Below are 13113 nucleotides of genomic sequence, written 5' to 3'. Positions count from 1 at the left end.
AAGCAAGATGGGTCGACATGTTTCGAACAGGCACAGAGAAAATCCCGGCTAAGCCTCGGCCCACAAAGACCCCAGTGTTTAGGTCGACGTGACTGTGTGTACACTGAGGCTGTGCAAGTTTGTACAAGTCGAGTTGTCAAAGACAACTGCCTCGGTTGTTAAGGTTATTAAGATGTGACTTTCGCTGCGGCTCTGCGCGGCTTTAGCGGAGCTCAGGGCCGCTTATGGGAGAATCATTTCTCCATATTACTGTTATGGTTAGCGAGGAGAAGGAGGTTTGGCAACGTGTTTGTTTTCATGTTGTGTGCCAACATTGTCATGGTCTTACTCAGCACTTTTTGCCTGATCTTGATCGTCTCTCTTTGTCCCTCTTCCTCCCCCTCTCTCTCTCTCTCTCCACCTACTCTTCCTCTTCTTCAGGTTCATAAACGCGAGGAGGAGAATAGTCCAGCCGATGATCGACCAGTCAAACCGTGCAGGCAAGTCTCCCATAGTTACTGTATTCAAGTCGTGCAGTCGAAAGCCGTCCACACTCCATGCACCTGGAGGCCTCTCAGCTGGTAAATACAGGAATGATCCCCCCGTCCTGGAATGTCCCAAACCTCCGGGGGCTGACCCCGTCAATACGACATTAACGTTTCAGAATTAACAACAGTTATTAATCAGCTTTGACGTGACATTTGGAGTGAGAGGCTCTTAATTAATTATAAGATGTAATAACTTCACAGAAAATTAGTTAACGACGGGTGGATTTATTTTTCTTAGCCCCTAAACAAAACTGGCTGTGTTCTCAGTAGAGTTTGCTCTTAACCCCCCACTCCCACCTTTCACCAACCAGGCAAAGGGGGGAAAACACCCCACCCCCCCTCTCCTCCCCCGGCTCAAACCAAAACATAAAGAGAACTACACTCGTTTCTTTTTTTGGGTGATGACCGTTGTTTGGCTTTTTGGCTCCAGACCTGTTTTTTACCCATCCCCCCACCTCCGCCCTATTTGTGGCTGTTTCTGGGAGTGGGGGCAGCGAGCGGTCCCCCTGGTGCATGGCTTGGTTTGGACTGCCGTAAACTTTATTACCTGTAATAGGGGTCAGAGGTCAGGGTGGCATTAGGGGCGCAGTAAAGTTCAAAGGCATTCAGTGGGGCCGAGTTCTTGCTTTTGCTTGACTGACCCCCAAACGGCCTAAATCGAAGGTAAGTGGATTTCTATGAGCGCAGAACAATGGAGGCGAGCAGAAAATAGGAACCCTATCAGGTTTCACTTAGCGCTGCTGCTCAGTTCGAGGCAGGATTTATTAAATACAGCATTTAGGAGCAGATTCTGAGGCCAGACAGCAGGAATGACAGATTGTTGCAGGAAACACAAACTGATTAGAGCTTCAGCCTGGATTTCTTCTTTCGATTATGTTTATAATCACATGTTGATAGAAGCATTTTAAGAAGTATTTTAAAATCATACTTATCATGTAAAGTGTAAAGTAAATAGCAGGAATTTGGTTTCAGACTTTTTCAGGTCAACATTAACAACCTCAAAAGTTTGATTGAAAATATATACATTTTTTAGTAGTTTTGAGAATATTTCTGCTTTTTAAAATGTCGACTTTCGTCAACATGAGAAAAATCCAACTGCAGCTGCTTTTTACAGAAAACATCTCAAACTCACAGAACTTGATTTCAACTTCTAGTGGAGATCCCAGAGTTAGGGTTAGGGTTATACTATAAGACAGAACAATATTATTTTAACAAGCTTAGCTTATCGTATCCACGTTAGGACCCCAGGTGTGTTCACATGTTGTATTGTTTGGTCGTTGCGTGAAAACAGTCGTGACCTTTTCCAGAAGGTTCAAATCCCATTTCAACAGAAAAGTCTTTGTGTCCGATCCCTATTAGAGCGTTTACACGCATTAAAGTCTACCAGGGGCTTTACAGTGCAGCCGGCTGCAGGGACACGGAGCAAGCCGACGTTGAAAGACAACGGCGGCTCCCTGTGCGTGCACCGGCCAACAGATGATCCCGCTTCGGCCACTGAGCCTTAATTAAAAGCACTAATTGACCATCCCCTCCCTCCAATCCCTCCCTCCCTCTGTCTCCTCCTCCATCCACAGTAAGTCAAGGAGCTCCCTACAATCCAGATGGCCAGCCGATGGGGGGCTTCGTCATGGACGGCCAGCAGCACATGGGAATCAGACCACCTGGTAAGGCTTTCTCTGCGTGTCTGTCCCTTTCTTTCCTCCCTTGCTCTTTCCATTTTCCTTCCATTAGTTCATTTTCATGACTTTGTCCTCTTTTTCCCCTCCTCATAATTTCACTTCCGTCTTCCACCTCTTGTTCTTTCTCATCCTCTCATATCTCGATGTGTCAGTGTGTTTCAGGCAGTGTCCACCATGCTTGTAGTTTATTCCAGCAGCCGCTCCTTCTCTGTACCTACACACAAGTGCCCTAAAGGAAAGCTGTACGGTGGCCGTGGGATTTCATTGTGAACTGTGCAGCTTGTGCAGCTTCCACATGAAGATACACAGTGCACAGACACACATCATGTACACACACACAGACACACACTGATACCTCCCCCTCCCTCGACACACAAACCAGAACAGGTGTGGTCAATCACATTACACAACCCTCTTCTTCCTCACTCCCTCGCACTCAGTCTCTCTCTCCCTCTCTCTCCCTCTCTCTCTGTCTCTCTCTCTCTCTCTCTCTCTCTCTCTCCCTCTCTCTCTCCCTCTCTCTCTCTCTCTCTCTCACGCCATCACGTCTAATCCCAGAGTTTGTCCTTAAGCTCCTCTCCTCCTTCTCTATCCCCTGTTTTCTGGGATTCTCCCAAGTCTCTAACCCAATCTCAACCTCCACTCAAAGTCAGCAGGTTTGGATAAACTGCCAGGCTACTTAACCCCCCACCACCTCCGCCGCCGCCGCCCCGCCCGTCCTCGCCCTCTTCACTGCACCTCACTCTGCTTGTTTTTTAACCAGTTTTCTCCTCTGCTATGTCGTCTGTCGAGTTCCAGTCAGAGTGAAACCCATCTCCAGAATTTTTACCCCAGTGTTTCCTCTTTAAGTTTCAAACACTTTCTGTGTTACACATGATGCAATAACTTAAGAGGACTCAGAGAGCGTTTGTCTCCGCCAAGGCCCAACAGTTAATAACATTAAGCACATGTAAATTATATTTACATGTGTTATTCTCTGAGGAATCAGTGGAAATGTTGAAAAACACTATTTCCAGGATCTGCACCAAAATGAACGAGTTCTTTTATGACCCAAACTGCTTCTTCAAGTTTTGTGGTGATTCCATCCGGTAGTTTTTGTGTAACGCTGCTAAATAACACAACATAACCTCCTCTTGTCTCTTTACACAAACTGAAACTTAGCATTACATCAACATACTTCACCGTGTTTTTGTATCAACCTGCTCTCTCTGTGTGTGTCACAGGACCAATGGGTGGAATGGGGATGAACATGGGCATGGAAGGTCAGTGGCACTACATGTAGCCCCGCCCCAGTTCGACCAATCGCAACACAAAGGAGGACGTAAGTACAAAATCGACACGCGCAGACTTGTACTTACATATTTATTTAACGTTCCACGTCAGCAGAGGAACGTCCACAGCGTTTTGAATGGGCTCTCAAACATACAGTACATTCATGTTTACATTAACCACACGTCAGGAGCTCGTGCGTTTAGGTTCTAATCCAGAACTTTTCTTTCCAGTTTACTTTTACAACATATTTCAATCAAATGGCGACTCCTCCAAAATGATAAGTTAGAAAGTAATTAATTCATACTTTCCTCATCTCTTACAAACTGGCTCTTGTTTTTACCAGGCAGATTTTTCTGTGTTACTCTCTCCCACTCTCGGTCGGGTGATAAGAGCATTTGATCACAACCTTGTAACTACGTGTATGTAACATGTGCGTGTGGGTGTGTGTCTGTGTGTGTGTGTGTGTGTGTGTGTGTGTGTGTGTCTGTGTGTGTGTGTGTGTGTGTGTGTGTGTGTGTGTGTGTGTGTGTGTGTGTGTGTGTGTGTGTGTGTGTGTGTGTGCTCTCACATATCCAGTAGCTACATCCTGCATATCAGGGAGGACAGGAAGGTTTTTCAGGATTCAAACCAAACAAGAGAAACAGAGGAGGAAATGCAGGGGAACAGAAAAACAGACAGTTTGAGCACATGTTCCCAAACTCGTGTGACGCCAACGTGTGTTGAGTGAAGTGAAATCTCTCAAAATTCAAATTATTGAACAAATTCCTATTGAACAACTCTTCCTGGTTCGTAGAGGAGGAGGAGGAGGAGGAGAAAGAACGTGAATGGGGCAAGAAGGGGGAGAGGAGTGACGAGTGGGGTGGGGTGGGGAAGACTGAAGGGGGCAGGTAGGACGTTGCCATGGCAACAGACTGATTGGCAAAAAAATGTAAGCAGTCGTCGCTGGTGCAAGGAGAAGGAGAGAGAGAAGTGAGTGCCCCTTAAGTGTCATAAATCTGCCGGGCTTCTGTTGATGCATGAGCCACATTAATACACACACTAACCAGCTAGAGGAGTCGTCTCCCCCGCCTCCCTCTCTCCCTCTCTCCCTCTTTGTGGTTTCTCTCTATCTCCTTCACAAACACCTTTATTCTCTTTCTCTTTAATTCTCTGCCTCTCTCTGTCTTTCTCTCACCTCCTCTCCCCCTCTCTCTCTCTCTCTCCCTCCCTCCCTCCCTCTCTCTCTCTTGCCCCAGGGCCAAATAGACTCCCACATAATTCTGGATGTATACCGGCTTGGTGTTGTCACAGTGCACAGTGTGTGTAAAGTGTCTGCGGGTCCAATCATTCTGAAACACCATTGTGTCTTGTGCTTGTGTGCTTTAGTGTGTGTCTGTGTATCATGTGTGTACCTGAATGAGTGTATGTATACCATACACAAATGTTCATATGGGAAATACATACATTTGTCCATGTGTGGGTGTGTGCACGCGCACCAACGTGTGTGTCTGCACAACTGTTTGTGTGTGTGTGTGCGTGTGCATGTGTGTGTATGGTAATAGGATTACTCCTGGCACAGGGAGGGGACACAAACTAGTGCAAAATGGAGGACATAGCCAGCAGGGTATGGAGCTTAGCTGGGCCTAATTGACTAGATCCAAATTAAATATGCCATCACCAGAGGTGTGACCAATGGATTTGACTTATTCGGTTTACAAAAATAGAGACCATTAACCCTCCACAGAATGTGCGTGCACGTGTGTGACAATATACCGCCATTTTTCCCTGTCACAAATCTTCACGACCAAAACAAAAGGCAAAAAGAATCCCACTTGGAACGGCATGTTTCAGGTTTGAGATGCAGGGAGACGTGGTAATAGAAAAGTCTTTTCAGGATGAGGCGTGTGTGCGTCTGTGTGCGTCTGTGTGCGTCTGTGTGCGTCTGTGTGCGTCTGTTTATCTGTGCGAGTGTGTAAACACGAGGGCTGGTTCTCCGTGTCCAAGCAGCCTCTTTCCAGCAGCTGCTAGCCTTCCCAGCAGACCTTGCTTTAAACAGCCTCAATTTGCCTGCTGAATCTCGTAATTGGGCCACCAGAGGAATCCTCTGCGAGACGGGCAAAGCACAGAGAAGACGAGTAGACAGCGGCGAATAAAAAAAAAGAAAAGCCAGAGAGAAAGAGAGGGGTAGACATCAGGAGGGAGGGGCGGATGAAGAGATGGCGAGAGAGAAAAGAGTAAATGACAAGAGGGAGGGAGGACGGGAGGAGGAGGGAGAGAAGAAGAAAGAATCTGGGAGAGAGATGGCGACAGAGACGCGTCCTCGTCTCCTTTGCGACTAATCGTTTCTTTACAGCTTCATCAGCTAGTCGTCGCTAGCTGCTAGCTCGGCTCCGTCAAATTGCTAGTTTCCTTTCTAGGTCAATTAAATGTAAGTGATGTGTTATATTCTTTCATGACCAATTAAATTAATAGGTTATTACGGGAGGGGGGGAGGGAAACAGTTATCTTATTTGATTAAGAGAGCACAGGTTCATTATATTTTATAAGCAATTTTCATTAGCGGAGTTGAGGTTTTGTTACCGCGGGGCTGAAACGAGCGGTTATTGTGCTGGGGAGTTCTCAGCCTTCCTACAGAAGGTGCTCCTCACTGTCACACTGCAACATTAGTTAAAACTAAAGCCAATTAGTCCTGCTTAGTGCAGAGCGTTATGCTTTCCACCCCACGATGATTACACAGCTTATATCCCCTTGCGAAACAATACACCTGTCAGCAGAGATGAAGCCCGGCCAGTGAAGCAGAAGCGAGCTGAGCCTTTGATAGCGACCAAAATGACTCTCGGATGACCCTTACCCCCTTTCCCCTTCTTTCGCTCCCCCGCTCTCCGTCTTCCGCGGAATTAGCCTGGGGTGGCCCCCGAAAACTGTAATTTTCATTTTCGGGGGACAATAGTTATCGCACTGTGGAAGAATTAATTACGGGCGCGGAGCGTATGGAATTTTTTTCCCGGACCTCTCTCCGCTCCGAGCTTTTCCCAAAATGTCGGGCAAAACGCTTGAGTGAGCGCCGCTCGTAACCCCTCTGCTGCCGGTCTCGGCTGGAGACCTTTTGTCCCAGGATTCATTGCTCCAATCATTAAGCACAAATTTGTTAACCTTCTGCTGAGGGGTCAAGATTTCCCCTCGCCCCCCCACCACCGCTCATCCTCCCACCGTCACCCCCTGCCCCTCAACTTCTCTTTCTGCTGGATGAACTTTTGCTATTAACGAACATTAGGGGAGAGAGCTGTTCCTGATGAGGATGTTGTGCCCCTTGTATTGTCCATGTGAATGTGTGTCCCTGTTGATCCGGCCCCTCTGGAATCCCCCCCGGAGCCGAAGAATGGAGGCCTGCAGCTCAATGTATTGATTGGCTTATTAAGTGAAAAACCGTATTAGCAATGTGAGTCCTTTCAAGCACGCATAGTGTTTATTACACCCCCGATGCTCCGCTCGTTTGGGCCACAAACACGTCAATTATTAATCCAACAGATTCTTCATTGGTTTTATTTACATTTTTAACGGTTAATGGTTGTTATTGTGATCTTTAGTCACTCGTCAGCCGAACTGTGACTTTGCTTCCTGAGTTTTGTTTCAGTTCCAGCAGATAAAACTGTAATTTACAGATTATATAAAGATTCAGTGGATCGTTGTGTTAAGAGCGAGCACGTGCTGCATCACGCTAGCATTGCTAATGGCTCGCTGTAGTGCCGCAGGTTATGTCGCACAATGGAAAGGTCACAGGTTCGATGCCATTAGGTCCAGAAGGATATGTAACCCCTACCACTTCACTCATTGAAACCAAGCTCAGCTCACACAATGGCTCACTAGCCCAGGTGAAAACTGATGGATGAGGGGAATAACAAACGAAGGTCCTTGCTTTTAGTCGTCCATTGTCCTCCTGCCGCGGCACCTCCTTGTCCTTCTCCCTGTCTGTCTTTGTGTGGTGTGTAGTGGCCCTCGTGTGTGCGGCGAACACGTGGACGGGCCCCAGGCACTCTCAGGTGACGGGCGGCCGCGAGCCTCACTTCTGCTCTTTGGTTTGGACAACAATGGCCCCGGTTTCCCTGCAGTGACTCAACCACCTTCGGAGATGGATGGCAGCTATTGTTGGCTTTGAGGAGCGGAATGTAGGGAGAAGAGGGTGGAGATGGATTTCTTCACATCATCTTTCACTGTCACAGGAGCTTTGAGGGCTTGTGCAGGTTGGAGTTGTGTTGGTTGATACGTGACATAGGTCAGGTTTTTACAATTCATGACTTTTAGACCCTTTTCCTCCAGTTCTACACTTTAAATATTGTAGTTCGCTGAAGTATCTTTATTTATTGATTATGTTTTCACCCCTGTCCAGTTATCTGTTGGTTGGTTTGTTCGTAAGAAGGATTAAGCACAAACGACTGGATGGATTTCCATGAAACTTGGTGGAAGGGTGTGGTACAGGTCAGGGAAGAACCCTTTAAATTCTGGTGTGGATCCGTGTCAGGGGGCGAATGTGAGACAGTGTGTTCCTCGACGTTTTCACCTTTTCCCTGGGAATATTGCACGGATCTGATAATGAAGCACATTTAGGAAACTGATATCTGTGAATGTGTGAAAGTCGGTGCAGCTTGATTGAATTTGAACTGTTGGGCCTCGGTGGCGGCTCGAGCTCGGCTGGACTCACATTTTCAAATGCTGACTTGTTCGAAATTTAAAAGATAAAAATCCAAGGCTAATTTTAAATTTCCCCGTAGTCCACGTTAAACAGATTATCCAGGAAATGTTAAGCAGGGGACCTCGGTATCACTGCTCGTTGATCATGTGTGTTTGGTCTCTAAGTCCTCTCCTACTGTTAAAGTAGCATTACTGAGGGTGTAGGATTAACTCACTAAAGCCTCTGATGCCGTCTCTCTCTCCCTCATACGTCCACACGGCCTCAGCAGAGGGCAGGAGTCTGGATTCTGACCCAGATTAACTCCGTGTTGGGTTTGCAGGCACCACAGACGTGTTATTGCTCCTCCGGGGGTTTTATCAGCGGCTCCTGCCTCGTTCATGTAACTAGACTGTAACACGAGAGTCTGCTCTCTGAAGTCTAGTGTGATCTATTGTTGTATTTAATGAATGATTAATGATATCTCACTCGTTCAATAGTTTTCTTATGCAGTTAAGAGCACTCGGTCCCAGCGGCGGAGACAATGGAACAACTTGAAAACATTTGAATGACTGAATCGTGGTGTTTTTCATTTGTTCGACCTCACGTTCATATCGCTGCTGCCAGGTGAGACCTTGTCATCTGCTCATCAGTTGGCTGTGAGTGTCTGTGAGTCCCTGAAGGACTGAGTAACTCCTGGCTCACAGTTAAAGGCTTTTCCACGACGACAGAGATTAAACTGTCTGACTTAGAAACCTGAATCCTCCCTCTGATCAGCCACTCACAGCGGGCTTCCATCCGCTCGCCAAACGCAAAGTCTCTCATGTACCTGCGCGAAAACACTGATCATTTATTAACCATTTCTCATCTTGTCTTTGCTCAGAACTGCAGGGCCAACCGGGGGATAACGTGTCTCACAGAGGCCTACACGGAGCATGGGAACGGGAGCTTCCTGACGACTACAACCAACAGCAGCCCCTCTGTCAACCTCCAAGACCCAACAACATTTGATTCGGCTGATAATCTGCAACAGGGAAACCTATAATCCTTGTATCCAGGGATGGCGACGCACAGAAGATCAAACCTCACCCAACTCAGACGACCCGCTGTCCCGACAAACCCCTGCTTCTTCTCTGGTGGGCACGAGACTTTCCCCCTCTTGCCGGCCACTAGTTTCACATGGATTCCTCCGTGGAGAGTGATTGCGATTGCCAGAATAGATGACGAGAGACACACTGGGTCCTCTGCCTGTACCTTCGGCAAACGTGGCACTTGGTGATATTTTCTAGACTCTTTGGCAAACACAAGAGACTTCCTGCGAAGAGCACTCCACTCTTTGGGATGATGGGATTGGACCAAGGAGAAGCCAATGTCTGTATCTGACAGGACACTAACAAAGCAAAACAAGGTGCCCTTTAAAAAATATAGTGGATTGAAACATGGAAAGAGGGAAAGCAAGAGAAAAGAAATTAAAAGTATAACTATATCAGACCCTAGTTTGGGAAGCGAGTGGAGAAAGAAAATATACTGTATACTGTTGTAAAATTACGCTGGACTCTCACAAGAACTGGGAATTTAAGTATTGTAAATGCTATTGTATTGTTCTGCATATTATGTTGTTTCTAATAGATTTTTTTTTTTTTTTTAAAGGATGTGAACTTTTTTTGTTTTGTTTTTTTTCTGGTTTCTTTCCACACTATGTGTGTGCCGTCTCTCCATCATCAAATTTGCCCCCACCCTGCCCCCCCCCTCCCTCCATTCAATCACAAAGCATTTTTAAAAGAAAAAGTGAATAAACTGACGATTCGATCAGTCCATCATTTCTCGAAAGCCTTTATTTGGATGGAAAGAGAGCGTGTGATAGAGATTCAGTTTCCTGTTGCGTCCACATACACACAGGGTACAGACACACGTATCACTGTTGCTGTGCCTACACCCCCCCTTTCTCTAATTATGATTCATTTTGAATATTTTCATATCACTTGATTATATTTTCCTCTGCTGGTGGAAAGTTTTTTATTGGTGACTCTCTGACTGTTTTGGGGGACATGAAACTTTATTATAAATTGATGGATTAAACTCCGGACACAAGTTGAACGCGGTGTTTGGAGAAGCTAACATTTGGGATTTTCGAGGTTCTTAATCCACTTGCCCGTCGTCCGGCTCTGGGTTGGATCTGTTCTGTGCCGTGACGGACACATAACGTAGGTGTCCACCTGGCTAACGTCACGACAGGCTAACAAACATGATGCAGAGCTTTAGTTAATGTCTAAAAAAAAAAAAATCACTGTGGATGGGAAACTGCAAAGTGTGTGTCCCGCAAAAACATGTTGTTTCCTGTTTTTCTCTGTCTTTGATTGAGGGCCTCTGAAAGTCTATTCCAGTGTCCTATTGATGTGTTTATGTCACAAGGCCGAGCACTTGCATGGCCAATGGATTCTCTCCCCCCCTCCCCCCCATGTTTCATGCGGCCTGATAACAGGGAGAGGCAGAGGCTATGGGAAAACACCATTTATACTACAGTCAGTTTGGATTTAACCAGATGATGTAATGATCAACAGACAGGAGAGAATGTAAAAGTCACTCTGCGTGTGTGTGGAGTGTGTGTGTGTGTGTGTGTGTGTGTGTGGCAGTATGCATGTGAGGGGGTCCATGTGTGTGTGTGTGTGTGTGTGTGTGTGTGTGTGTGTGTGCATACATCCTTGTGTGGGTTATCAATGCATCCATTATCCATTGCTTCAAACATGTATATCGCACATCTTTAAGATTCCTTTGAAGACGTCTTGTTTCTTATGCTTTTACTTTGAAGGGTATATATGTGCATCTGTGTTGTAAATAAATACTTTTTTCTTCAAATAACAGAATCACAACTAGTCTCACGTTATCTTCCAGCACGTGCAGCAGAGAGAGAGAGAGAGAGAGAGAGAGAGACACATTAAAACACACATATTACCAGTTGTTAAATAAAGTAAATCAAGCATCGAGGGATGATGTGAAGCTGAATCAGCCACAAACATTAACATTTGTACTTAAAGGAAGAAGCACTTAAGTTAACCTTCAGCCCATTGCTGTGGATAATGTGTATGGCTAATGCAGCCTTTATGCTTTATGCTGTAATTTCCTCACACGTGGAGCTGGGAGGCAAAGGGAAGATGGGCTCCGCGAATTATCCTTCGTTTAGCATTAAAATTAATTTAGGTAAAATTGCTGCAAACGTGTAAATGGGGGGATTAGTTCTCCCTCACGCCTTGTTGCCCGCAGTCAGAGGGACCCGCGCGGGGCTTGTCTCCGGGAGACAGTGCGCGTCAGGAGGCAGCGAGGAGCCGAGCTCAGCCACTTTCAGTCCCAACTCTCTGTCTCGTTCCTCTTTTGGGTGAAAACAGCGAACAAGAGCGAGTCTGTTTCATCCGCGACAATAAACGCGTAAATCAATACTCTCCCCTTTCTCCCTCTCCGCCTCTCCTCCGCGCAACTATTGTGTTTTTACTGCCTTTGCAGAACTCAATGATATTTACACTAAAGAAGAAGGGGAAGGAGGAAAGACGCGCTCTTAAAAAACCCAGGCGACGTTTTAATTGCGTCTCCTCTCCACCACGGCTGGAAAATCCGAGGCTGTGAAATGTGAATTCCTGAGCCCGTGGCCGCTGGGAGCTGTGGAGACAGGAGGAGAAAGCCCATACTTGACTGCCCTCTTTAGGGAGGCCTGGTAACTGTCCGGGGCAGGGGAGGCTCTGGCGACGGCGCGCGGCACCAACGCTTCTTTTCTTTTACGCACTGGACGTAAACCGCACCAAAACGCGTCTGGAGTGAAAAACACAAGAGGATTTACAAAGAGCGCGGTGCTGCAACAAAAAAGACTGCATTAAATAAAATATATAGAAAAATATACATGTTCATTTTTCTTAATTTTTAATATGAAAACCCCAATTTTTTTTTTTTCTTGAAATGATTTAATAAAATGTTTGGAAATGAGGTGAAACAAATTGTTGCTTTCGCAGGATTTTCATCAGATAATTTTGTTTATACGAGTTTTTTAAAAACATAAATAAATCACTATACTGCTCATTAGAACGAAGAAATGCATTTGATTGAATTAAACAATTTAAATAAAATGACTTTAAACGCTTCAGACATTTGGATTCAGTGCCTCGTTGAACGGGCTAATAATTATCGATTATTAACATTTGTTAAAACACAAATTGGCACAGAAAATACTCTTTTTAATGACGTGGACTGGAGGAGCTGTGGCTGCAGAGCTGCTGGTCCCTGTGCATGTTTCGGGGCCTTTCTGTCTCCGCTGACCTACTTTTCAAACCGCTCACGTGTGATTTTGACTGTTTGCGTCTTGTTGCAGCTTTTTACGCACGAAACTAGACGAAGTTTGACTTGTGCTAATTTCAAAATGCTGCGAGTCAAAAAGTAATTTGGATTCACTGATGGTGCTGCTCGCTCCTGTCTCTCACACACACACACACGCACACACACACACACCCCCACACACACACTGACCGCGGAGTGAACTGTCAGGGTAATGAATGGAGCAGAAATGTGTTCCAGAGCGGTGGAGGTGCCCGGACAGGCCTCCCGTCTCCCTCCCACTACAACGCACATATCTCTGCGTCTTTGTGGTTGGAACAGGGAACGTGGACAAGTAGAACCTCGTGTTCTCTGCGGCGCTGCAAGCCGCGACAGAGCTCCGCAGCAGCAATGTGTGAGGAAGCTCATTAACCCAAACCGCCGGTTCGTCACATGGCTGCCGAGGCCTGCTCCTCTCGGTGCAGCGATCATTTCACACTGTTTTTTATTTTGCATTAAAACCAGTGCGCGCTAATTTCTGCGTCGAATATTTTTGTCTTTTTTGGTTTCAAATTTTCAAGCTGATATTTTATTTCTAAAACCATTTTTTTTTTCTCAACAAGTTTCTACAACACTGGGTGTTTTATTTAAAAAGAATTAGAAAAATTCGAAATCGCAGGTTAGAGCTTAATTT

The 13113-nt window shown here is 46.0% G+C and overlaps 1 protein-coding gene across 4 annotated transcripts in view; it reads left to right on the top strand.

Moving 5' to 3' along the window:
- Positions 1-10987, top strand: part of meis1b (Meis homeobox 1 b) — an 81229-nt gene extending 70242 nt beyond the window's left edge. For 2 of the 4 annotated variants that reach the window (XM_035172514.2, XM_035172517.2), the window contains 4 exons: positions 421-479; positions 2102-2191; positions 3430-3527; positions 9007-10987. In XM_035172514.2, the coding sequence (XP_035028405.1) occupies positions 421-479; positions 2102-2191; positions 3430-3527; positions 9007-9134 (375 nt within the window). In that variant the 3' untranslated portion in view covers positions 9135-10987. The remainder of the gene's footprint in view (positions 1-420; positions 480-2101; positions 2192-3429; positions 3528-9006) is intronic. The other 2 variants (XM_035172516.2, XM_035172518.2) reach the window with 1 other exon arrangement.
- Positions 10988-13113: the final 2126 nt, after the last annotated feature.

This window comes from Hippoglossus stenolepis, chromosome 12 (genome assembly GCF_022539355.2).
Source record: "Hippoglossus stenolepis isolate QCI-W04-F060 chromosome 12, HSTE1.2, whole genome shotgun sequence".
Lineage (NCBI taxonomy): Eukaryota > Metazoa > Chordata > Actinopteri > Pleuronectiformes > Pleuronectidae > Hippoglossus > Hippoglossus stenolepis.
This window is presented reverse-complemented; position numbering and strand designations above follow the sequence as displayed.